This window comes from Zea mays, chromosome 9, assembly GCF_902167145.1.
Source record: "Zea mays cultivar B73 chromosome 9, Zm-B73-REFERENCE-NAM-5.0, whole genome shotgun sequence".
Classification (NCBI taxonomy): Eukaryota; Viridiplantae; Streptophyta; class Magnoliopsida; order Poales; family Poaceae; genus Zea; species Zea mays.
This window is the reverse complement of record NC_050104.1, coordinates 17,788,317-17,812,955: the sequence shown is the minus strand read 5'-3', so window position 1 is coordinate 17,812,955 and position 24,639 is coordinate 17,788,317. Positions and strand designations below refer to the sequence as shown.

General features: G+C 46.7%; 2 protein-coding genes across 3 annotated transcripts; one reads left to right on the top strand and one right to left on the bottom strand.

The window, feature by feature from the left end:
* Positions 1 to 2,739: 2,739 nt before the first annotated feature.
* LOC100272420 (putative protein kinase superfamily protein) lies at positions 2,740 to 5,605 on the top strand. Of its 2 annotated transcripts, none has more exons than NM_001146897.1 (4): positions 2,740 to 2,968; positions 3,541 to 3,685; positions 4,386 to 4,648; positions 4,754 to 5,604. In NM_001146897.1, exons 1-4 carry the CDS (start codon positions 2,892 to 2,894, stop codon positions 5,394 to 5,396), a joined length of 1,128 nt encoding a protein of 375 aa, NP_001140369.1. In that variant the 5' UTR covers positions 2,740 to 2,891; the 3' UTR covers positions 5,397 to 5,604. The 2 variants fall into 2 exon arrangements, with proteins under 2 accessions (NP_001140369.1, XP_008658224.1); XM_008660002.4 differs by lacking the exon at positions 2,740 to 2,968 and adding an exon at positions 2,998 to 3,187 and having other exon boundaries at positions 4,754 to 5,605.
* A 747-nt stretch (positions 5,606 to 6,352) lies between these two features.
* LOC100276007 (uncharacterized) lies at positions 6,353 to 9,161 on the bottom strand. The gene is made up of 3 exons (NM_001371527.1): positions 8,533 to 9,161; positions 7,412 to 7,727; positions 6,353 to 6,631 (listed from the first exon to the last, which is right to left on the bottom strand). Exons 1-3 carry the CDS (start codon positions 9,091 to 9,093, stop codon positions 6,600 to 6,602), a joined length of 909 nt encoding a protein of 302 aa, NP_001358456.1. The 5' UTR covers positions 9,094 to 9,161; the 3' UTR covers positions 6,353 to 6,599.
* Between the last annotated feature and the right edge of the window lie 15,478 nt (positions 9,162 to 24,639).

Here is a 24,639-nt window from a genome sequence, read left to right as displayed (position 1 = left end):
AAGTTGGTGGTTTGCCTAATGGGACGGAAAGTAAAGGTGTATGTTTAGAAATGCGAGGGTAGCGTAGGGGGATCTTACTATACTTCTTGCGCTCTTGGCGCTTAGAAGTGACGGATGCCGCGTCGGAGCCGGAGGTGGAGGTTGATGAAGAATCGGTCTCGTAGTAGACCACTTTCCTCATCCTCTTTTTCTTGTCCCCACTCCGTTGCGGCTTGTGGGAGGAAGACTTCTCCTTCTTCTCTTTGTGTGAAGAAGATTTCTTCTCCTTCCCTTTGGAGGAGTCTTTCTTCTTCTCCTTTCCTTTGGAGGAGTCTTTCTTCTCCTTCCTCTTGGTGCGGGACTCTTCCGATGAAGTGCTCCCGTGGCTTGTAGTGGGCTTTTCGCCGGTCTCCATCTCCTTCTTGGCGTGATCTCCCGACATCACTTCGAGCGGTTAGGCTCTAATGAAGCACCGGGCTCTGATACCAATTGATAGTCGCCTAGAGGGGGGGTGAATAGGGCGAAACTGAAATTTACAAATATAAACACAACTACAAGCCGGGTTAGCGTTAGAAATATAAGCGAGTCCGAGAGAGGGCGTGAAAACAAATCGCAAGCGAATAATAAAGTGAGACACGTGGATTTGTTTTACCGAGGTTCGGTTCTCTCAAACCTACTCCCCGTTGAGGAGGCCACAAAGGCCGGGTCTCTTTCAACCCTTCCCTCTCTCAAACGGTCCCTCGGACCGAGTGAGCTTCTCTTCTAAAATCAAAACCGGGAACAAAACTTCCCCGCAAGGGCCACCACACAATTGGTGCCTCTTGCCTTGATTACAATGGAGTTTTGATCACAAGAACAAGTGAGAAAGAAAAGAAGCAATCCAAGCGCAAGAGCTCAAAAGAATACGGCAAATCTCTCTCGCTAATCACTAAAGCCTTGTGTGGAATTGGAGAGGATTTGATCTCTTTGGTGTGTCTAGAATTGAATGCCTAGCTCTTGTAATTGGTTGAGAAGTGGAAAACTTGGATGCAATGAATGGTGGGGTGGTTGGGGTATTTATAGCCCCAACCACCAAACATGACCGTTGGTGGAGGCTGTCTGTCGAATGGTGCACCGGACAGTCCGGTGCACACCGGACATGTCCGGTGCGCCAGCCATGTCACCAATGCCATTGGATTCCAACCGTTGGAGCTTCTGTCTTCTGGGCCCGCCTGGATGTCCGGTGCACACCGGACATGTACTGTTCAATGTCCAGTGCGCCAGTATGGGTGTGCCTGACTTCTGCGCACTTCTGGCGCGCATTGAATGCGCCTGCAGATGACCGTTGGCGCGAAGTAGCCGTTGCTCTGCTGGTTCACCGGACAGTCCGGTGAATTATAGCGGAGCAGCCGCTGCGTTTTCCCGAGGCTGGCGAGTTCCGGAGGCCGCTCTTCCTTGGAGCACCGAACACTGTCCGGTGTACACCGGACAGTCCGGTGAATTATAGCGGAGTGCCTCTGGAAATTCCCGAAGGTGGCAAGTTTAAGTTGGAGTCCTCTGGTGCACCGGACACTGTCTGGTGGTGCACCGGACACTGTCCGGTGTACACCGGATAGTCCGGTGCCCCAGACCAGAGGTGCCTTCGGTTGTCCCTTTGCTCCTTTGTTGAATCCAATATTTGATCTTTTTATTGGCTAAGTGTGAACCTTTTACACCTGTATAACTTATACACTAGAGCAAACTAGTTAGTCCGATTATTTGTGTTGGGTAATTCAACTACTAAAATTATTTAGGAACTAGGTGTAAGCCTAATTCCCTTTCAGGAACAAAATATTTCCTTTAGGAAAAAAAATGGACAACAAAGTTGAGCAGGCAATAATATGACAACTTGCTGCCCATGGACTGGCTGCTGCCGGGCTTTCGCGACGCCGTTGAGAAGGCCCGGGATTGGAACTCTGGCTATGGGCTATGGCCCTCTTTTTTTTTCTTCTGCTTCTTATGCATGTATGCGAAGAGATGTGTAGACGTTGCCTGGACAGTTGCCTCTCTTGTATGGGGCCAGAGCCAGCCCTAAACTCTGGGTACTCTCATGGAATTATTTGAGCCGAAGCCATTTGGAAACCTTGTGACAAATATGTGGAATAATAATATTTGTTATAGTTGATGTCAGATTTATTACGACGAAGAGTGAGAAGCCATATTACTATGATCCCGCCTGTCCAGTAGAACACATGGCTCTTCTAACTCCTCTCAAATTTTATACTCCAACTGTTTATTTTTAGTTGTCGCTGAATAGTTCAACGAAACAGAAGGAGTACCTACTCAATGAAAAAAAAACAGCTCCAACAAAATGCTGCGCTACTTGCCATCTCCTATAATTTGCCAGGGAGGACCAGTCGCTCCACGGCGAGCGGTTCACATCAATTTATTTATATTCATTCACGTTGATTTTTTTACATGTCCTTGATGCCAGGAATCGGTGCAGGTGAACAAAGCCAAGCCGTACACGCGTTCTTCCACTGATTGCTGTGGAGAACCGAAACATCTCGTATGGAATAATCCCCCTTCCGCTCCGCGTACCAGACGGCCGGCCCTAGTGTAGTGATGGTGGTGAACGTTGTGGTGGTTACCCGTGTAACCAACCCCCATCACCAGCTCCAGCAGGATTTGCCCCGCACGGCAAGCAGCGGCGTGGGCTGCCGAATCCCCAACCCAACCTGCGTCGGCGCGTGGGAATGGCGAGAAAAAGGCGGCGAACAGGTCACTCACGCACACCGAAAGCGCAGCTGCGAGGCTGGTCTCCGCTGTTACGTCTCTGCCCGCCTCTCCCCCACCCCTCCTCTGGTCCAAGTCCCCCCACCGCAGCGGCCACCACTCCATCCGAGTCTCTTCGACTCCAAGCCGTTCCGCTCCCCCTGTTCCGCGCGACGCCGATGCACCCCAAGCTGCCGCGGGCCGCGCGCAGGCTCCTCTGCTGCGGCGGGGCCGCCGCGTCCCCGGAGGAGGACCTGTAAGTCGCCAGCTCCTCGTCCTGCCCCCCAGCCCCGCTTCGTTTCTCTCTCCCTTCTGTGTTTCTCTGGGGTTTGCTCAAGCCCACCGCGTTGTGTGAGCTCGGCGATCGGTGTTGGATGTTCTGAGGATCGTCGGGGACTCGGGGCGGGGGGCATGATCACGTGAACATGACGGCGAACTCCTCGCACTTGGTCGCTCTAGTGAATTTGCCAAATACGTACGTAGTAAGTAAGACACCTTGTTTGGTTTTAGCGCTACTGCTTGTACTACAAACGTTGGCGGTGGGATTTGGGTGCAAAGTAAAACGCTGCGGGCTTTAATTTATTCTGTTCCTCAGCTTCAGAAATAGCTATGAAACGGTGTGGAAATTCGGCATGTTGCCATGCTGGTCATGTCCGATGAACCATCCTAATATTCAGATTTTTCTTCTATGGATTAGGAAAATTTGTTCTAGGGGCAGCACAGGGGGGGTTTGCAGTGGAACTGGATACGAGTTCACGTACTGTGTATGCTTGGAAGGTCATTTGGTAGTAGCTCATCATGACGTATTTAATTGCTTTGGTTTGTAAGGTCTGACGAAGGAAGGCGATCGTTGAGGTGGGTGTTCTCGTTGAGAGAACTTCGATCAGCAACAAACAGCTTCAATTACGATAACAAGATCGGAGAAGGGCCACTTGGGAGCGTGTATTGGGGGCAAGTCTGGGATGGTTCTCAGGTTCCTGCTGCTCCCTACATCTTCATACTTGCTGAGAATTAAAATTTCAACTCTACGCCTTTTGTTTTCTTGCCTGTCAGTTCACCCAGTCACAGTTATTTTTTGGGACATTGACCTTTGATTGCGTTATTATTAAATAACCAAACAACTGGCTTCTGTTTCCTTTTGTTTTGTTTTGGGACATTGATCTTTGATTGCGTTATTATTAGGTAGTTTGGATATGTTGTCATTGGGAAGTCAACACAAACACACACACACAAACATATAAGCGTGCGTGCGTGCGTGTGAACTGGCTACAGGTTTGCATATCTCCATCTTGTGTAAATAAAAAAGAAAAAAAATGCCTGCATTAGCCTGTCATGGTGGCAGCTATTGGACGTGGCCCCTTTTTAGAATTATGATTGAGGTCTCATGTTCCTGCAGAGTAACCTTGTTTTTAGGCATTGTGGAAGAAAAAAACCCAATACAATGCTTAATAGACAAACCCATCTCTTAGGTATGATATGTTCTGTGTCTACATATATTTCTTTTTTATATGTAGCTTTGTCTATACTATGCAAATTGAGTGGTTGGGAATACTGTGACAACGTGTCATTCCATGCGTCATTGTCCGTATCCAGCTTTGTATATATTATATAAAAACTAGGTTGAACTCAATGCAGCCTATTGGTTGACTTCACAAAAACCTTCGTTCATGCAGATTGCTGTCAAGAGGTTAAATAACGCAAAGAACGGCACAGAAGCCGAATTTGCTTCAGAAGTCGAGATACTGGGAAGAATAAGACACAAAAACCTCCTGAGCTTCCGTGGATACTGTGCGGACGGACCCGAGCGCGTTCTGGTGTACGACTTCATGGCAAACTCAAGCCTGTATGCACATCTCCATGGACCGCATTCCGCGGAGTGTCTCCTCGACTGGCGGAGGCGAGCGTCTATCGCCATGGGCACCGCTCGGGCTCTCTTGTCAGTGAACAACAACGAACCGTTCTCTATTATCTTTGTTCGTAGCAGAATAACATTGATAATCCACGCGCTGTTGATCTAAATAACTCAAGTACTTTCTCATAGGTACCTTCATCGCCACGCAACGCCTAAGATAATCCACGGAAGCGTCAAGGCCACCAACGTGCTGCTGGATTCAGACTTCCGGGCGCACGCTGGCGATTTCGGTCTGGCAAGGCTTATTCCCGACGACGGAACGGACCACGAAAAGATAGCCAGCAGCGAGAGCCAGCGAGGCTACCTTGCTCCCGAGTACGCCGCCATGTCCGGCAAACCAACTGCAGGCTGCGATGTATACAGCTTCGGGATCATACTGCTGGAGCTTGCGAGCGGCAGAAGGCCAGTCGAGAAGTCGGGTTCTGGCAAGGCTTGTGGAATCCGAAGCTGGGTGCTCCCGCTCGCAAGGCAGGGCAGGTACGACGAGATTGCGGACTCAAAGCTGGGCGACAAGTTCTCTGGACCTGAGCTGAGAAGGATGGTGTTGGTCGGTCTAGCGTGTACACGTTCAGAACCTGAAAAGAGACCCACGATGCTTCAAGTCGTGCCGTTGCTGAAAGGCGAGTCGAAAGAAACGCTTGTTAAGCTTGAAAGGGAGGAGTTGTTCAGCCCAGACTCGACGACGGTGAGTTCGCAGGGAACACCGACCCCAGATGGGAGCACGGACTCTGCGCCGCCGCTGAAGAAAGATAAAGAACTGGTTGGGGCGTGAGTTGCGATATATTGCTGTTCTAGGAGATTGTAGAGTGCGTATTTGTGGTATTGATGATTAGTCTGTGCGGTTTGACGTGAATGGGAATTGTATAGGCATTGTTTTTTTCTAAGTTTTTTTTTTCTGTCCCTTTTGAGGGAGTAAGGAAGAGCCGGCGGGCTGGAGTACTCTGTTGCTTTGCAGCTTTTTGGTTCATTATGCTTCGTCTATCGAGCTTGTCGCCGAGTCTGGCCCCTCCCTTGCCCGTTTTATCTGTCCTGCAACAGTCGCAGAGACTGTTGAAATTAGCTAAAATAACTATCTAATTTTTAACTAATTTTTACCAAAAATAGCTAATAGCTAAACAATTAGCTAGGGTGTTTGGATGTCTCAACTAATTTTAGTCAATAACTATTAGCTTTAGTGCTTTCAAACACCTCTTAAATCAAATGGAATAACAGAGACCGTAAACAAATCCAACTTTTCTGTTGCAATTAGGTTGCACAATGTACCTGATCCAATCAAAGCTGTTCATCATCATTTCTGAAGAAACTTTGCGCTATATGAATACTTTCCGAAGGAACTTTTCCTTCTCTTGTTCATATATGCAGTGCATTCAGCTCACTGTCATTTTTTTTGGAAGAGCCCTCCCATGACCATGATGCAGTGCATTCAGCTCACTGTCATTTTTTTTGGAAGAGCCCTCACATGACCATACCGACGAAGAAAGCTAGCAGCAGACAACAGTATACAAATGAAAGATGTCGGCGAGTCCTACACGAAGCGCAGACGCTGGAACAACTGCTCAATACCATCATGCACGACATTCAGGCCTATCCACTAACAAGTTGCGACCGAACAAAAATCAGTAGAATCTATTCTTGACATCAGTCCACCACCCAACAAAGATGAAGATGCTGGTAACTGCGACCAATATTACTTCGCAGAATCATTCATCATTTAACTCCACATAATGCTTTTCGTCAGTTTTCAGGTTCTCAACTTGAGAGGGTCAATTCAAAGTACTTCCGATCAGTAGAACGCATCAAATCTAACCACCATTACAAAAGAGTCGCTCGATTTTCGGAAACTGCCTTAACAAAAGGCGACAGCCAATTCTCTTGTCACTGTCTCGGGAACGCCAATGCTTAAACGCTTTTGATTGCCGAGTAGATGATTTACAAAGTTGTCAGAATTTCTGCTCTCGTAGTCCTCTACGCTGCATCATATAGCTGGGTACACTAAATTCTGAGCACCTGAATACGATAGGAACAAGGAAAAATAATGAGATAATTAGGCAGCATGTCATCGGTGTTCCATCAGAGAGAAGTAATCAACAATGAACAAAAATAATAAAAAATAGACAATCACTTCCAAGATCAACAGATTGCTTACAAGTGGAAGGATTGAATCATCTGAACAGGGAATCTGTCAAAGGACTCATGAGTCTTAAGTCATTAAGTGGCACTATATGAATACTACAAACCTGAGAAATGAAATCCTACAATTTCAATAACCGAATCAAATTAAGGTTCTGTCAAATTGCTCCTAAAGTCCCACGTGTCACTTCGAATACTACAGACCTGAGACTATTTTCACATCTGCTTGTCTACAACGTGCTTTAGATTAATCCAAGCCAAAATTTAGTAAACCATTACCTGAAGCACAAGTTGGTTAAAATGTAAAAGGGAGAAAAAGGCAAGAGGAGGATACTGAAGTACACCGAGTATTCAAAACTAAAGAATTTCTCTGAACTTCTGGGCTATGGGGGAAAAAACGAGCAAGTTACATTTTCCTGTTATCGGTATGATTTTACGACTTACTCAACATATATCATCCAGATATTATGATCTACAGATTACAGAACTACCGTGCGCTACAGACAATATTACAAACTGAGGATCCAGATATCAAACTGCCGTTACTTAGCTTGCCGATAACGTTAAACATCACGCATGCTGAAACGGTAAGAGATCAACAGATAACAAGTGAGGCATAGACCACTGAGGCACTGAGAGAACTGCGGAGTTTCTCACCTTGTGATCCGGTGTCGAAGACAACGATGTCCATGTTATCTACGCTGTTAGGCAGGTCGGTGACCAGAGGGGTTAGCCGCCCTTGCGAGCCGGGCCGCACGGCCATTGTGATGGCCCAGACTTCCCCGCCGGGCTGACGCATCCCCACCTGGATCCTCAGGTTGAACACGGACCGGCCGAAGAAATTGAATGTGGGCCAGTTGTTAGAGTCCTGGTCGAAGTCCCCTTCGTTGTTCGCCCGCACGTGCCGGATCGTCCGCCGTTCATCCGCCTCGGGCATGCGCCGCCCGAACAGGCCACGGCGACCTCCAAGATACTGGCAAAGACGTAACACTCTGTGTTAAGGAAAAATCAAACAGCTAGACAACATGGTGGTAACTGAATGAACGAGTCTGAATACGCAATTAGAACGAAATGTCAGAGACCAAATAATAGGACGAAGTGTTCAGAGACCAAATAATAGAACGAACTGTTCAGAGATCGAATAATACAACGAAATGTTCAGAGACCAAAATAACCCCAGCTCATGTGATCTGGCAAGAACAAATGGCCTCCACGAAAAAGCTCAAATCATTCAAGTACATGTGATGACAAAGAACTCCAATGGTGACCTTGACTACACTTTCCAGATACCATGATCAGGTCCTGATTGACGAAGGAAAAAAGAAAATCGTAAAACAACCACAACCTAAAATAGACGATAGTTTCTTGATAACTGGGGCTGCAAATAGGAAGGCGAACAAGATTAATATGGGGGTAAAAAAAACATCTCTGAGGCGAATATAAATATTTCTCCCTAGGAGCGTGGCTACAGAACCATATCTTGCTTTCGGGGGCGACTGACAGCAACCATCACCATTGGATAAAAAAAAACTAAGTGATTAACATGTTCAGTCTTCTTGTGAAAGAAGTTGACAGTTCCATCCAGTAAGCGCTGACTTGGGTCAAAATAAACGCAAGGATTTGCGCCCAGGAGAACGAAACAATCAGACTGTGCAGTTGTTGCGAACATTGACGTCACGAAGAAATCCGCTCCAACTTCCAAGTAACCCGTTCACGGAATCAAGGCGAGGAGGAGGCGAGGGGTTTGAACTTCAAAAGAGAAAGGATAGCTAACGCACCACAGTCGGACGTGGAAGGGGTGGTAGCCCCGGTACCACTTGGAATCTGTGGACCGTCCACTGCATCATCGTGCTCAACCTGCCGTAGTCGTCGATATCCGCGGTGACGGCGGTGTGCCAGGTGCGGTACCTGCCGTTGGCGCGGAGGAGGTTGCGGTTGAACTCGTTGCGCAGGCGGACGTATCTCTCGCCGTCGACTATCCGCAAGGGGTTCCACATGAGGGCGCCCACGTTGTCCCCCGCGTAGTCTCGCTGGACGGCGCGGCGGCCGCGGTAGCCGGGCGGCGCCATGCCGGGCGAGATCGCGAGGTAGCGGCCGTAGGCGACGCCCTGGAGGAGGACGATGTTGTTCCCGGCGACCAGGACGCGGTGCACCCGCCACACCGCGTTCAGGGAGAAGACGTGGCCGTACGGGCGAACGGAGACCCCCTCCCCGTCGTCGTCGGCGTAGAGGTACTTCTGCTGAACGCGGTTCTGTAGCCGCACGAAGGCTCCGTCGGGGAATAGGTCCATCGCTGCCGGGGCCCGGCGCGGCAACTGCTGACGACCGGATCGCTGCATTTTCGGAGGGGATTGGGACGGCGAGAGGCGAGAGCAGAGCAGGTGTTCGTTGGGAGGGAATGGTTACGTTTGGGCGCGACGCCAAGGTGGAGGTGGGGTATTTCAATTTTAAGGCGATGGATGGCTTCTTTCTCGAGTCTGGGACTCGCGGACGCAGATCGATTTTTTTTATAGGACAGGAGGGCTTCTTTCTCGAGTCTGGGACTCGCGGACGCAGATCGATTTTTTTTATAGGACAGGAGGGGCGAGCCTCTACTGAAAATTTTATTAAAACTTTAAAACAACAGAGTTAGAAACAAACAGAAAAGAAGATTATAAAGGATAGAACTATAAAACTACAAAAGGGGAAAGGAAAAAAAGATGAGCTCTACTGCCAATGCTGAAGCCATGCAGGAATTGTCGAATCGAAACGGCCTTTAGCTCTAAGCATGACCAGATGAAGTTCCCTTGCAAACTCATTTTTGCAATGCTGCACAGTCGGGGCTTTATTCTGAAAAAGCCATGCATTACGGGTTTTCCAAATGCTCCAGGTCATGAGAATGACAATTTCCATAGAGAATGGAACATTGAGCTGTTGCATTAGGTTTACTGCAGCGTCCACAGGATTAGCAATTCTGGGGGACGTCAAACCAATAGAAGTCCAGCAAGCCTTTGCAAAATTACATTTAAGGAAAAGATGGTAAAGAGTTTCCTCTTTTTGCCAGATGCAGTTCTCACAAGTGTAGGACTCAAGGTTCATGTTTTTCCTTTTCAGCATATCTCTTGTATTGAGTCTGTTTTTTAGCCAAAGCCAAAAAAAGACCTTATGTTTTGGTTGACACTTGTTTCTCCAAAGCGATCTGAAGATCTGGTGAACCTGGGCCTGACCCATCAAATGTTTATACGTTTTTTTTTGTAGAGAATATGTCTGCTCCCCAAATGAGTTTCCAAGCATCATTTGTGTTGGTCACCATGATTTGACCCCAGGTTGCGTCTAAGTCTAGAAATTGTTCATGAGCTTGCACCGACAGAGGTAGCTGAAAAATTTCAATAAGTTGTTCTTTTTAGAGAGCTTCTTTGATGGTAAGTTTGCTATTGCAGGCGAAGGAAAATAATTCAGGGTATTGATTAGCCGGGATGCCCGAATTCCACATATCTTCCCAGAAGAGAATGGTTCTTCCATCCCCGATTTTTGGGGCAGCCAGTCCCTTGTAATCTTGGACAAACGTAAGCAAGCTTTTCCACCAAAAGGAGCCAATTTTTGAGCAACCAGGCATCCTGGCTGCCCTATAATAATTGCTCCAAACCAAGTTAACCCAGGGAATATCATGATTGTTGAAAAACTTGTGTAAAAACTTCAGAAGCAAGGCTTTATTGTGAGTCTCTAATCTTACCACTCCTAGGCCCCCATTTTTTTAGTCTGAGTAATCATACTCCAGGCAGCTAGCGCAGGTTTCTTTGAATTGACGTCGTTTCCCCTCTAGAGACAGTGTTTCCAATAAGAATCAATCTTCTTTACCGTGGTCACCGGGATTTTCAGAGTACACATCAAAAAGGTCGGGAGAGCTGAAAATACCGAGTTAACAAGCTCAAGCCTGCCAGCCTAGGAGAGGAGGGCAGAAGTGCATGATAATCTCTTTTGAATCCTCTGAATGGGTGGTAAAAAGTGACAGATTTTAGGCTTTGATAGACCCAGCGGAACACCAAGATAGGTAAAGGGCATTGAACCTATCTGACAGTTGAGAGTTCCTGCAAGGATCGCCATTTTAGCAGGACTGACATTGATGGGGTACATACTTGATTTGTTGTAGTTCACCTTCAACCCCGTCAAAGATGCAAAAGAGTTCAGGACAGCTCTGAGAAAGAAGAGCTGTCTAGGGCAAGCTTCCAATATCAGTAGTGTGTCATCCGCATATTGAACTATCGGAAAATCTTGACCACAATTCTCTGGCAATGGTAACTTGAGAAGGTCTTGCCGTCGCGCTTTATTAATGATACTCTGTAACAGATCCGCCGCGAGAACAAAAAGAAGAGGCGAGAGGGGATCTCCCTGCCTAACCCCACGCTTGCAGTGAAAGGTTTTCCCAGGAACACCATTAAGAAGAACTGAAGACGTGCCAGACTGAAGAATATCCCTAATCCAGCTCATCCATCTGGGCCCGAAGCCATTGTGCAGCAATACCTGAAGAATGAACTCATGCTCTAGAGAATCAAAAGCCTTTTCAAAGTCCAATTTGAGCACAATAATCTCTTTTTTTGAAATATGACAAAGATGAATATATTCAAATGCCCAGGCCAGACAATCTTGAATGGTTCTTCCTTTGATGAAGCCATATTGATTTTTGTGGACAAGGGAAGTCATCACTGTCTGTAACCGGTTAGCCAGCAGCTTAGTGATGATTTTCATACTATTATTCAGAAGAGAGATTGGTCTGAAATCGCCCACTACTCTGGCATTATCCTTCTTCGGGATCAGGACAATATAAGAACCATTAATGCTTCGAAGGCAAACATCCCCGTGGTAAAATTGGTCACATAAGTCGTAGAAGTCTTGTGAAATAATCGGCCAACATTTTTTGATGAAGTTGGTATTAAACCCATCAGGTCCCGGGGATTTATCAGAAGGAAGGGCCGCCACAATACTATCAATTTCTTGCTTCGAAAAAGGCTCATCTAACCAATGCAAGTCACTGCGGCAGAGCAGCAGACTAGGAAGATCAAAGACATTGTCCACAAAATCGGAGGAGCCCAAGCGACGTTTGAACGCATTCCAAAGCAAGTTGGCTTTGAGATCATGCTCTGTAAAGACTGAACCACTTTCATCTGAGAGCAACGCAATTGTATTGCGGCCATGCCTTACCATTGCATGAGCATGAAAGAATCTGGAGCAGATATCTCCATCCGTAACCCATTTGATGGAGGCCCGTTGTTTCCAATAAATTTTTTGAAGCTGAAGCAACTCAGCAGCCTTGTGTTGCAATAACTCGCGGAAATTCCATTCTTCAATCAAAAGGTCCCGATGCTCTTCGATAAGATCAATGAATTCAATAATCAACTTAATTTGGCTCACAGTTTTGTCGATTTTTGGAGACCGCTGCCATTCTTTTAGAATCTTTCTGGTGAACTTGAACTTTGCTGTTAAATTCTTCGCTTTGTCCAAAAGGCTTGGCAGACCCGTCCACGAATTTTGAAAAATTGCCATGAACTCATTAAACTGTAACTAGAAATTTTCAAATCTAAAGATCTTGGGCTTAGGAACCTTTGACTTAAAAGAAATCAAGCAGGGCACATGATCTGAAATATCCCTGGGCAACGTTGTAGCGAGAGTATCAGGGTAGCAGACCGACCATTCTTGCGACATGAAAAACCAATAGAGTCTTTGAAGAAGGGGCTCCCTCTGTTTATTCGACCAAGTAAAGGAGAGGCCATGGAGAGGGATTTCCAACAGGTCTAGCTGGCTGATTGCCTCGTTAAAGCTCAGCATCAGGTTAATGTCTCCCCCAGCGGTATTTCTATTTTCAGGCCTACGCGTAAGGTTAAAGTCCCCAACAATCAACCAGCGCTTTTCCAAGGGCATGTTAATATTGGAAAACCAGTGAAGGAAATCAATCTTCCCAGTTGGGGAATAGGGCGCATAAACGTTGGTGATAATCCAAGATTCCTCCGACGAAATAGCAAAAAATTCAACCGAAAGAGCATACTCGTTTTGGAAGATCACACTGCCAACCAGCTTCGAACTCTTCCAAACAGTAATGAAACCCCCCGAGTTGCCTATCGAGGGGACAAAAGCAAACTCATCAAAAGAATTGGGGCAGAATCTTCTTAGGTCTGCCCTAACAAAAGATTCCTTCTTCGTCTCCTGCAAGCAGATGATATCGCAATTGGATTCCCTAATCACACAATGAATTCCATTCCCCTTAACCACCGCATTAATACCTCGGACATTAAAACTTAAAACAGACCAGTCAGAGTAATTAATAGCATTGTGACTATTCATCATAGAGATTAAGTTCGTCAATGGGAAGGAGCCCAAACCCAATAACTGGGAGGGCAAAAGTGTATCTGTTAAGACAAAACAGAGCACAACCAGAAACCACCAAGTTCGTGAACACCGAAATCAGATAGAAACGCCAGGGCCGAGATAGCCAAAAAGCCTGGCGAGGTTGAGACCTGCAAAAAACACCCACCCGAGGTAGAATTAACATATCAGTTGTCATCATCTGAAGAGTCTTATTTCTTGTCCCCCTTATCTTTTTTGCCTGACTTGTTGGAGCCAACACAGCCAGGCGGATTCTTCTTTTTCTTTAGGGTTTTGTCAGCCAATTCCTCCTCTGACAGATTACAAAAGCGCTCGCCTAAGCTCCTGATAGTTTTAGCAGAAAGTGAAGGGGGGCCCTCACACTTGTGCTGACACAACAAACAATTCTTCTTCTGGCAAGAGCCTTGCCTGAAGCCAGCCCAGGCGTCACGAAGCCTCTTGCTTCTCCTCAGGTCTGATTCCACAATAGCAGTATTAGGCTTGGAGTAGGTTGTGTCCGAAGAGACCGAGTTGTCGTCAGCAGATTCCTCAGAAACAACCGAATCAAGAAACTTGTCATCAGGACACTTCCTGGGGATGACAAAAGGGAGTGTCCCAGACTCTGACTCCAACAAAGCTGAAGGAATATCTGAAGACAGGAACTTTTTGGACCAACTAAAGGAATCTTCGTGCATCAAGTTGGATAAGAAAAAGGGCGCCCACTTCATGGGAACCTGCACCGAGGGCGCAGAGCAATCAGCTGGAGCAAAAAATCTCTCCCAGATCCTGTAAAACTGGGCATTCCTTTTCCTTTCTAAGTGGCTCAGCAAAACAGGATCCGAATGCCAGTCATGCGAAAACATAAAGTTCAACCCCACGTTATTGTGCCCATTAACAATAGGCTCCACCGGCTGAGCATCAGGAATAACTATATCCCCAGGCACAAGAGGTACATCCTGCAAAGGTGGGCCATCAACCTCTTGGGGCCCAATCATGGGATGGTCGGCAGGGGCATTAAAGTTGGGCACCGGCCCCACAGCCACCGGATCCGCAGGAATCTGCCCATTCTGAATCTGCCCATTCTGCAGCAAGGCACCATGAATGTGACCAGAAGAACTATCTGAGGACAGGTCCGAATGGGGGTTGCTGACTTGCTGCTCTTCAGGTGGCTGGTCCAGAAGGGGCTGCTGAGGTTGCTGAACAGGGGGATCATTGACAATCCACTGGTCCCAGTCACCTTGAATGTTGTCTGCAGGCTGAGCTTGAACGTTGTCATCTGGTGGAAAATTAAGATCCCAGCCCGCCGCCGGCACAGGTTGACCCAGACCAAAAAACTCAAAAGGAAGCTGCTGCCCATCCGTCGGAGCCGCTGGCACCGGGTCCTCATCTTGAGGCTGACCTCCCAACAGAGTTTGCTGGATGATCTCACACTGCACCGTCCACGAATCCCCAAGAAAGCCATCAGCGTCTGAAAAAACAATGAACTGCGGGACCTCCTCCATGGACGTGACCCGCACCCTGAGCAAAGTCCTATAAATATTGCGTCTGTCCTCTTCCCACAGAATCAATCTGCCAAAGGAGCCAATAGCCACCTGCAAGTGCTCTGAAGAACGGTAGTCCAGAGGGAATCCCAACAACATAAGCCAGCATTCCCTATTAAAATAAAGGGCTCTATGGTTCCAAGCATCATTGTGTCGCTGAACAGTGAAGGAAGCATCAAGATACTGTTGCGGACCGAGAAGAACAAGGTTGTCTCTTTCAAGGATGCTGCTGAACTGAACCAAAACCTGCTGAAAGGGAATTAGGCTTACACCGATTTCCTAATTGATTTTGGTGGTTGAATTGCACAACACAAATAATTGGACTAACTAGTTTGCTCTAGATTATATGTTCTACAGGTGCCAAAGGTTCATCCATAACTATACTAAATCGACTGTCCGGAATACCGTAGATTATTCCGGACAGGAGAAGCTTTTTGGAAAAACAGGCCAAGCGCGGACCGTTCGGGCCCCTGCGGCGGACCGTCCGCGACACCAGAATACCCTTCGGACAGAACCAATGCAAAAATACAAGTTTCCACTACGGACTGTCCGGAGGAAAAGCAAAGACCGTCCGAGCCCTCGCACGGACCGTCCGAGCCCTCGCACGGACCGTCCGGCCTCAGGCACGGACCGTCCGGTAGGTAAGAAACCGAAAAACCCGAAGGTGACGGGTTCGGAGAAATGAATTATAGGGGCCTCGCGGACCGTCCGGGGTGCACGACCGGACCGTCCGCGACTGGCTCTGTCTGACATCTGACGACGCATTAAATGCAATATAGCCGTTGATATAGCCGTTACTGCTGACCGTTGCATTTTCAGCCGTTGATCTACAGGGGCGGACCGTCCGGACCTGGCTCGCGGACCGTCCGCGCTCAGCAGAATGGCCCAACGGCTAGGAAGTGGTTGGTGGCTATAAATACCACCCCAACCACCTCCATTCAATACACCCAAGCATTCCAACCTTCAACATTCAATACAAGAGCTAGCAATCCATTCCAAGACACATTCAAAGCCTCCATCTCTCCAAGTTTCACAATTGAGAAAAGAGATCATTAGTGATTAGTGACTCGAGAGAGAAAGTGATCCGTGTGCTATTTGTCGCTCTTGTCGCTTGGCTTTTTCAATAGTGCTTTCTTGATTCTTTCATTGCGATCAAACTCATTTGTAATTGAGGCAAGAGACACCAATCTTGTGGTGATCCTTGTAGGAACTTTGTGTTCCAAGTGATTGAGAAAAGAAAGCTCACTCGGTCTGAGGGACCGTTTAAGAGAGGGAAGGGTTGAAAGAGACCCGGCCTTTGTGGCCTCCTCAACGGGGAGTAGGTTTGCGAAAACCGAACCTCGGTAAAACAAATCCGCGTGTCACACTCCTTATTTGATTACGATTTGTTTTGCACCCTCTTTCACGAACTCGTTTATATTTCTAACGCTAACCCGGCTTGTAGTTGTGATTAATTTTGTAAATTTCAGTTTCGCCCTAGTCACCCCCCTCTAGGCGACTATCAATTGGTATCGGAGCCCGGTGCTTCATTAGAGCCTAACCGCTCGAAGTGATGTCGGGAGATCACACCAAGAAGGAGATGGAGACCGGCGAAAAGCCCACTACAAGCCACGGGAGCACTTCATCGGAAGAGTCCCGCACTAAGAGGAGGGAGAAGAAGAAGAGCTCCACCAACAAAGGGAAGGAGAAGAAATCTTCTTCTCACCACAAAGAGAAGAAGGAAAAATCTTCTTCCCACAAGCCGCATCGGAGTGGAGACAAGCAAAAGAGGATGAGGAAAGTGGTCTACTACGAGACCGACACTTCATCAACATCGACCTCCGACTCCGATGCACCCTCCGTAACTTCTAAACGCCAAGAGCGTAAGAAGTTTAGTAAGATCCCCCTACACTATTCTCGCATTTCTAAACATGCACCTCTACTTTCCGTCCCATTAGGCAAACCACCAACTTTTGATGGTGAAGATTATGCTAGGTGGAGTGATTTAATGCGATTTCATCTAACCTCACTCCACAAAAGTATATGGGATGTTGTTGAGTTTGGTGCACAGGTACCGTCGGTAGGGGATAAAGACTATGACGAGGATGAGGTGGCCCAAATCGAGCACTTCAACTCTCAAGCGACAACAATACTCCTCGCCTCCTTGAGTAGAGAAGAGTATAACAAAGTTCAAGGGTTGAAGAGCGCCAAGGAGGTTTGGGATGTGCTCAAAACCGCGCACGAGGGAGACGAGCTCACCAAGATCACCAAGCGGGAAACGATCGAGGGGGAGCTCGGTCGGTTCCGGCTTCGCAAAGGGGAGGAGCCACAACACATGTACAACCGGCTCAAGACCTTGGTGAACCAAGTGCGTAACCTCGGGAGCATAAAGTGGGATGACCATGAGGTGGTTAAGGTTATTCTAAGATCTCTTATTTTCCTTAACCCTACTCAAGTTCAATTAATTCGTGGTAATCCAAGATATACTAAAATGACCCCCGAGGAAGTAATCGGGCATTTTGTAAGTTTTGAGTGCATGATCGAAGGCTCAAGGAAGATCAACGAGCTTGATGATCCATCTACATCCGAAGCTCAACCCGTCGCATTCAAGGCGACGGAAGAAAAGAAGGAGGAGTCTACTCCAAGTAGACAACCAATCGACGCCTCCAAGCTTGACAATGAGGAGATGGCGCTCGTCATCAAGAGCTTCCGCCAAATCCTCAAACAAAGGAGGGGGAAAGACTACAGGTCCCGCTCCAAGAAGGTTTGCTACAAATGTGGTAAGCCCGGTCATTTTATTGCTAAATGTCCTATATCAAGTGACAGTGACCGAGGCGACGACAAGAAGGGGAGAAGAAAGGAGAAGAAGAGGTACTACAAGAAGAAGGGCGGCGATGCCCATGTTTGTCGGGAATGGGACTCCGACGAAAGCTCTAGCGACTCCTCCGACGACGAGGACGCCGCCAACATCGCCGTCACCAAGGGACTTCTCTTCCCCAACGTCGGCCACAAGTGCCTCATGGCAAAGGACGGCAAACGGAAGAAGGTTAAATCTAACTCCTCCACTAAATATGAGTCTTCTAGTGATGATAATGCTAGTGATGAGGAGGATAATTTGCGTACTCTTTTTGCCAACCTCAACATGCAACAAAAGGAAAAACTTAATGAATTGATTAGTGCCATCCATGAAAAGGATGATCTCTTGGACACCCAAGAGGACTTCCTTATTAAAGAAAATAAGAAGCATGTTAAGGTTAAAAATGCTTATGCTCTAGAAGTAGAAAAATGTGAAAAATTATCTAGTGAGCTAAGCACTTGCCGTGAGATGATTGACAACCTTAGGAATGAAAATGCTAGTTTAAGTGCTAAGGTTGATTCACATGTTTGCATTGTTTCAACTACCAATCCTAGAGATAATAATGATGATTTGCTTGCTAGGATTGAAGAATTGAACATTTCACTTGCTAGCCTTAGAGTAGAAAATGAAAATTTAATTGCTAAGGCTAAAGATTTTGATGTTTGCAAAGTTACAATTTCCGATCTTAGAGATAAAAATGATATTCTTCATGCTAAGATTGTTGAACTTAATTCTTGCAAACCATCTACATCTACCATTGAGCATGTCACTATTTGTACTAGATGTAGAGATGTTGATTTTAATGCTATTCATGATCATATGACTTTAATTAAACAACAAAATGATCATATAGCAAAACTAGATGCTAAAATTGCCAAGCACAACTTAGAAAATGAGAAATTTAAATTTGCTCGTAGCATGCTTTATAATTGAAAGGGAAATGTGCCCTTGGGCCATTTCTAAGTATTTTGGTGATTGGGTGTAAACACAAGTGCTTAAATGTGAAAATATACTCATGGGTGAACAAAGTGCAAATCACAAGTAAAGGTATGTTTCTAAGCCTTAGTACATTAGTTTCGAATACTAATATTCTTGTCTAAGTGTTAGAAACAGGAAAAAGAAAAAGAAGTGGAGAGTGGCTGTGTACAGCCAAAGGCTGCTTCGGGCTGGGGCACCGGACTGTCCGGTGTGCACCGGATAGTGTCCGGTGCGCCAGACCAGCGCGAGGCAAACCAGCCGCTCTCGGGTTTTCTCCGGCGACTTCGGCTAAAATTCACCGGACTGTCCGGTGTGCACCGGACTGTCCGGTGAGCCAACGGTCGGCAGAGCCAACGGTCGGCCGCGGAATCTGCGCGCGACACGTGGTCTGGCCAACGGTCAGAAGGAGGCATCGGACTGTCCGGTGTGCACCGGACTGTCCGGTGCGCCAGATCTGCAAAGGTCGGCAACGGTCGGCTGCGCCTGTTAAGGAAAGAAATCGGGCACCGGACAGTGTCCGGTGTGCACCGGACTGTCCGGTGCGCCACGAGACAGAAGGCAAAGATGGCCTTCCAGATTTGCTCTCAACGGCTCCTAGCTGCCTTGGGGCTATAAAAGGGACCCCTTGGCGCATGGAGGATGACACCAAGCAACCTTAGAGCAATCTTGATCATCCACACTCAGTCTTTGCGCATTTGTTTGTCATTCTAAGTGATTCGAGCTCCGTTCTAGTGAGAATTTGGAGATAGTCTTTTGAGCTCGATTCTTGGCCGTGTGTGTGCGCAATTTGCTGTGGATTTGTGTGTGTTGCTAATCCCTCCCTTGCTCCGTGATTCTCTGTGAACATCTTTTGTAAGGGCGAGAGGCTCCAAGTTGTGGAGATTCCTCGCAAACGGGATTGAGAAAAGAAAAGCAAGAACACCGTGGTATTCAAGTTGATCATTGGATCGCTTGAGAGGAGTTGAGTGCAACTCTCGTCCGTTGGGACGCCACAACGTGGAGTAGGCAAGTTTTGTACTTGGCCGAACCACGGGATAACCACCGTGTCATCTCTGTGATTGATTTTTTGTGATTACTGTGTTTTGACTCCTCTCTAGCCACTTGGCCATAATTGTGCTAACACTTAACAAGTTTTTGTGGCTTAAGTTTTGAAGTTTTACAGGATCACCTATTCACCCCCCCCCCTCTAGGTGCTCTCAATTGGTATCAGAGCCGTTCTCTTCAAGAAATGGATCCTAAGGGGAAGGGAATTGTGATCAACGACAAGGAGAAGGAGTCCTTCGTCAACGAGCCAAGGGATGACAAGTCCAACGACTCGGGCTCGGGCCACAGGCGCAAAGATGGGAAGAAGAAGAAGACAAGGCGCATCAAGGAGATCGTCTACTACGACAGCGACGAATCCTCTTCTTCCCAAAAGGACGACGACCACGACAAACAAAAGACGGTTAACTCAAACTTTTCTTTTGATTATTCACGCATTCCACATAGCTCAAATACTCATTTGCTCCCCATTCCACTTGGCAAGCCTCCTCACTTTGATGGAGAGGACTACGGATTTTGGAGTCACAAAATGCGTACTCACCTATTTTCTCTCCATCCAAGCATTTGGGAGATTGTTGAAAGTGGAATGAAATTTGATAGCTCGGATAGCCCTTCATTCATTAATGAGCAAATCCATAAGAATGCACAAGCTACCACTGTTCTTCTAGCTTCATTGTGCAGGGATGAATATAACAAAGTGAGCGGCTTGGATAACGCCAAGCAGATCTGGGACACCCTCAAGATTTCTCATGAGGGGAATGACGTTACCTTGCTCACCAAAATGGAGTTGGTGGAAGGCGAGCTTGGACGGTTCGCGATGATAAGGGGCGAGGAGCCAACTCAGACATACAACCGGCTCAAGACCCTTATCAACAAAATAAGGAGCTACGGAAGCACGCGATGGACGGACCACGACGTCGTCCGACTAATGCTCAGGTCCTTTACTGTTCTTGATCCTCATTTGGTGAATAATATTCGTGAGAATCCCAGGTACACCAAAATGTCGCCCGAAGAAGTCCTAGGAAAATTCGTCAGCGGGCGAATGATGATCAAGGAGGCAAGGTATGTGGACGACGCCTTGAATGGACCGATCAACGAGCCGCAACCTCTTGCTCTCAAAGCAACAAGGAGCAAGGAAGCGCTACCCAGCAAGGTGGCGCAAATTGAGGCGGCCGGGCTTAATGATGAAGAAATGGCTCTCATCATTAAGCGCTTCAAGACGGTGTTAAGGGGTCGCAAGGAGCATCCCAACAAGACCAAGACGAAGGGGAAGCGCTCATGCTTCAAGTGTGGTAAGATTGGTCATTTTATCGCTAACTGCCCCGATAATGATAGTGACCAGGAACAGGGAAACAAGAGGGAAAAGAAGAAGAATTACAAGAAGGCCAAGGGCGAGGCGCATCTAGGCAAGGAGTGGGATTCGGATTGCTCCTCCTCCGACTCCGACAATGAGGGACTCGCCGCCACTGCCTTCAACAAATCGGCCCTCTTTCCCAACGAGCATCACACTTGCCTCATGGCAAGGGAAAAGAAGGTAATCACTCGTAATGCTAATACTTATGATTCTTCTAGTGATGATGAATCTAGTGAGGATGAAATTGATTACTCTAGTTTATTCAAGGGATTGGATAGAACTAAGATAGCTAAGATTAATGAGTTGATTGATGCCTTAAATGAAAAGGATAGAATCTTAGAGAAACAGGAAGACCTTTTATATGAAGAACATGATAAATTTGTAAATGCACAAAATTCACTTGCTCTAGAAGTTAAAAGAAATGGAATACTTTCTTGTGAACTTTCTACTTGTAATGAAACCATTTCTTCTTTAAAAGGTGAAATTAATGTTTTAACTGCTAAACTAGAAGTAGCAAGTAACTCTTGTGTTGAAAATATTACAATTTGCACTAGGTGTAAGGATTTTGATGTTAATGCTTGTAGTGAACACTTAGTTTCCATTTCAAAATTGAATGATGAATTAGCTAGTCTTAATGCCCAACTTAAGACTAGCAAAAGTGATTTTGATAAACTAAAATTTGCTAGGGATGCCTACACGGTTGGTAGACACCCCTCAATTAAGGATGGGCTTGGTTTCAAGAGGGAAGCCAAGAACTTAACAAGCCATAAGGCTCCCATTTCCGCCAAGGAGAAAGGGAAGGCCCCTATGGCTAGTAGTGCAAAAAGGAACCATGCCTTTATGTACCATGATAGGAGACATGCTAGAAATGCTTGTAATGATTTTGATTCATATGTTTATGATTCTCATGCCATGTTTGCTCCTAGTTCTTCATATGTGTATGATAGAAATGTTACTAGGAGAAATGTTGTTCCTAAAAGAATTGTTGCTCATGTTCCTAGAAAAGTTGTGAACGAATCTTCCACCATTTATTATGCTTGCAATGCTTCCTTTGCTATTTGTAGAAAGGGTAAAAAGGTAATTGCTAGGAAGTTAGGGGCAAGATGCAAGGAAGATAAAACTTGCATTTGGGTCCCTAAGGATATATGTGCTAACCTTGTAGGACCCAACATGAGTTGGGTACCTAAGACCCAAGCCTAAATTTGCCTTGCAGGTTTATGCATCCGGGGGTTCAAGCTGGATTATCGACAGCGGATGCACAAACCATATGACGGGGGAGAAGAAGATGTTCACCTCCTACGTCAAGAATAAGGATTCCCAAGATTCAATCATATTCGGTGATGGGAATCAAGGCAAGGTAAAAGGGTTAGGTAAAATTGCAATTTCTAATGAGCACTCTATCTCTAATGTGTTTTTAGTTGAGTCTTTGGGATATAATTTACTATCTGTTAGTCAATTATGCAATATGGGATATAACTGTCTATTTACAAATGTAGATGTGTCTGTCTTTAGAAGAAGTGATGGTTCACTAGCTTTTAAGGGTGTATTAGACGGCAAACTTTATTTAGTTGATTTTGCAAAAGAAGAGGCCGGTCTAGATGCATGCTTAATAGCTAAGACTAGCATGGGCTGGCTGTGGCATCGCCGCTTAGCACATGTAGGGATGAAGAACCTTCACAAGCTTCTAAAGGGAGAACACGTGATAGGATTAACTAATGTGCAATTCGAAAAAGATAGACCTTGTGCAGCTTGTCAGGCAGGTAAACAAGTGGGAGGAGCACATCACAGCAAGAATGTGATGACCACTTCAAGACCCCTGGAGCTGCTACATATGGACCTCTTCGGACCCGTCGCCTATCTGAGTATAGGAGGAAGTAAGTATGGTCTGGTTATTGTTGATGACTTTTCCCGCTTCACTTGGGTATTCTTTTTGCAGGATAAGTCTGAAACCCAAGGGACCCTCAAGCGCTTCCTCAGGAGAGCTCAAAATGAGTTTGAGCTCAAGGTAAAGAAGATAAGGAGCGACAACGGGTCCGAGTTCAAGAACCTTCAAGTGGAGGAGTTCCTTGAAGAGGAAGGGATCAAGCACGAGTTCTCCGCTCCCTACACACCACAGCAAAATGGTGTGGTAGAGAGGAAGAACAGGACGCTCATCGATATGGCGAGGACGATGCTAGGAGAGTTCAAGACCCCCGAGTGCTTTTGGACGGAAGCCGTGAACACGGCTTGCCATGCCATCAACAGGGTCTACCTTCACCGCCTCCTCAAGAAGACGTCTTATGAGCTACTAACCGGTAACAAACCCAATGTATCTTACTTTCGTGTATTTGGGAGCAAGTGCTACATTCTAGTGAAGAAAGGTAGAAATTCTAAGTTTGCTCCCAAAGCTGTAGAAGGGTTTTTGTTAGGTTATGACTCAAATACAAAGGCGTATAGAGTCTTCAACAAATCATCAGGTTTGGTTGAAGTCTCTAGCGACGTTGTATTTGATGAGACTAATGGCTCTCCAAGAGAGCAAGTTGTTGATCTTGATGATGTAGATGAAGAAGATGTTCCAACGGCCGCTATGCGCACCATGGCGATTGGTGATGTGCGACCACAAGAACACTTGGAGCAAGATCAACCTTCTTCCTCAACAACGGTACATCCCCCATCTCAAGACGATGAACAGGTTCATCAACAGGAGGCGTGTGATCAAGGGGGAGCACAAGATGATCATGTGATGGAGAAAGAAGCGGAACCGGTACCTCCAACCCAAGTTCGAGCGATGATTCAAAGGGATCACCCTGTCGACCAAATTCTGGGTGACATTAGCAAGGGAGTAACTACTCGATCTAGATTAGTTAATTTTTGTGAGCATTACTCCTTTGTCTCTTCTATTGAGCCTTTCAGGGTAGAGGAGGCCTTGCTAGATCCGGACTGGGTGTTGGCCATGCAGGAGGAGCTCAACAACTTCAAGAGGAATGAAGTTTGGACACTGGTGCCTCGTCCGAAGCAAAATGTTGTGGGAACCAAGTGGGTGTTCCGCAACAAACAAGACGAGCACGGGGTGGTGATGAGAAACAAGGCTCGACTTGTGGCAAAAGGTTATGCCCAAGTCGCAGGTTTGGATTTTGAGGAGACTTTTGCTCCAGTGGCTAGGCTAGAGTCTATTCGTATCTTGCTAGCATATGCCGCTCACCATTCTTTCAGGTTGTTCCAAATGGATGTGAAGAGCGCCTTCCTCAACGGGCCAATCAAGGAGGAGGTGTACGTGGAGCAACCCCCTGGCTTCGAGGATGAACGGTACCCCGACCATGTGTGTAAGCTCTCTAAGGCGCTCTATGGACTTAAGCAAGCCCCAAGAGCATGGTATGAATGCCTTAGAGACTTTCTAATTGTTAATGCTTTCAAGGTTGGGAAAGCCGATCCAACTCTTTTTACAAAGACATGTGATGGTGATTTGTTTGTGTGCCAAATTTATGTCGATGACATAATATTTGGTTCTACTAACCAAAAATCTTGTGAAGAGTTTAGCAGGGTGATGACGCAGAAATTCGAGATGTCGATGATGGGCGAGTTGAACTACTTCCTTGGGTTCCAAGTGAAGCAACTCAAGGACGGCACCTTCATCTCCCAAACGAAGTACACGCAAGATCTGCTGAAGCGGTTTGGGATGAAGGACGCCAAGCCCGCCAAGACTCCGATGGGAACCGACGGACACACCGACCTCAACAAAGGAGGTAAGTCCGTTGATCAAAAAGCATACCGGTCAATGATAGGGTCATTACTTTACTTATGTGCTAGTAGACCGGATATT

Excerpts from the sequence above, each read along its gene's own strand:
- LOC100272420 (NM_001146897.1), top strand. The coding sequence starts at position 2,892 with ATGCACCCCAAGCTGCCGCGGGCCGCGCGCAGGCTCCTCTGCTGCGGC. Across the intron at positions 3,686-4,385 it reads AAGTCTGGGATGGTTCTCAG|ATTGCTGTCAAGAGGTTAAA; the intron begins GTTCCTGCTGCT and ends TCGTTCATGCAG. Across the intron at positions 4,649-4,753 it reads GGCACCGCTCGGGCTCTCTT|GTACCTTCATCGCCACGCAA; the intron begins GTCAGTGAACAA and ends ACTTTCTCATAG.
- LOC100276007 (NM_001371527.1), bottom strand. The coding sequence starts at position 9,093 with ATGCAGCGATCCGGTCGTCAGCAGTTGCCGCGCCGGGCCCCGGCAGCG. Across the intron at positions 7,728-8,532 it reads CCCTTCCACGTCCGACTGTG|TATCTTGGAGGTCGCCGTGG; the intron begins GTGCGTTAGCTA and ends CGTCTTTGCCAG. Across the intron at positions 6,632-7,411 it reads CTTCGACACCGGATCACAAG|GTGCTCAGAATTTAGTGTAC; the intron begins GTGAGAAACTCC and ends TATCGTATTCAG.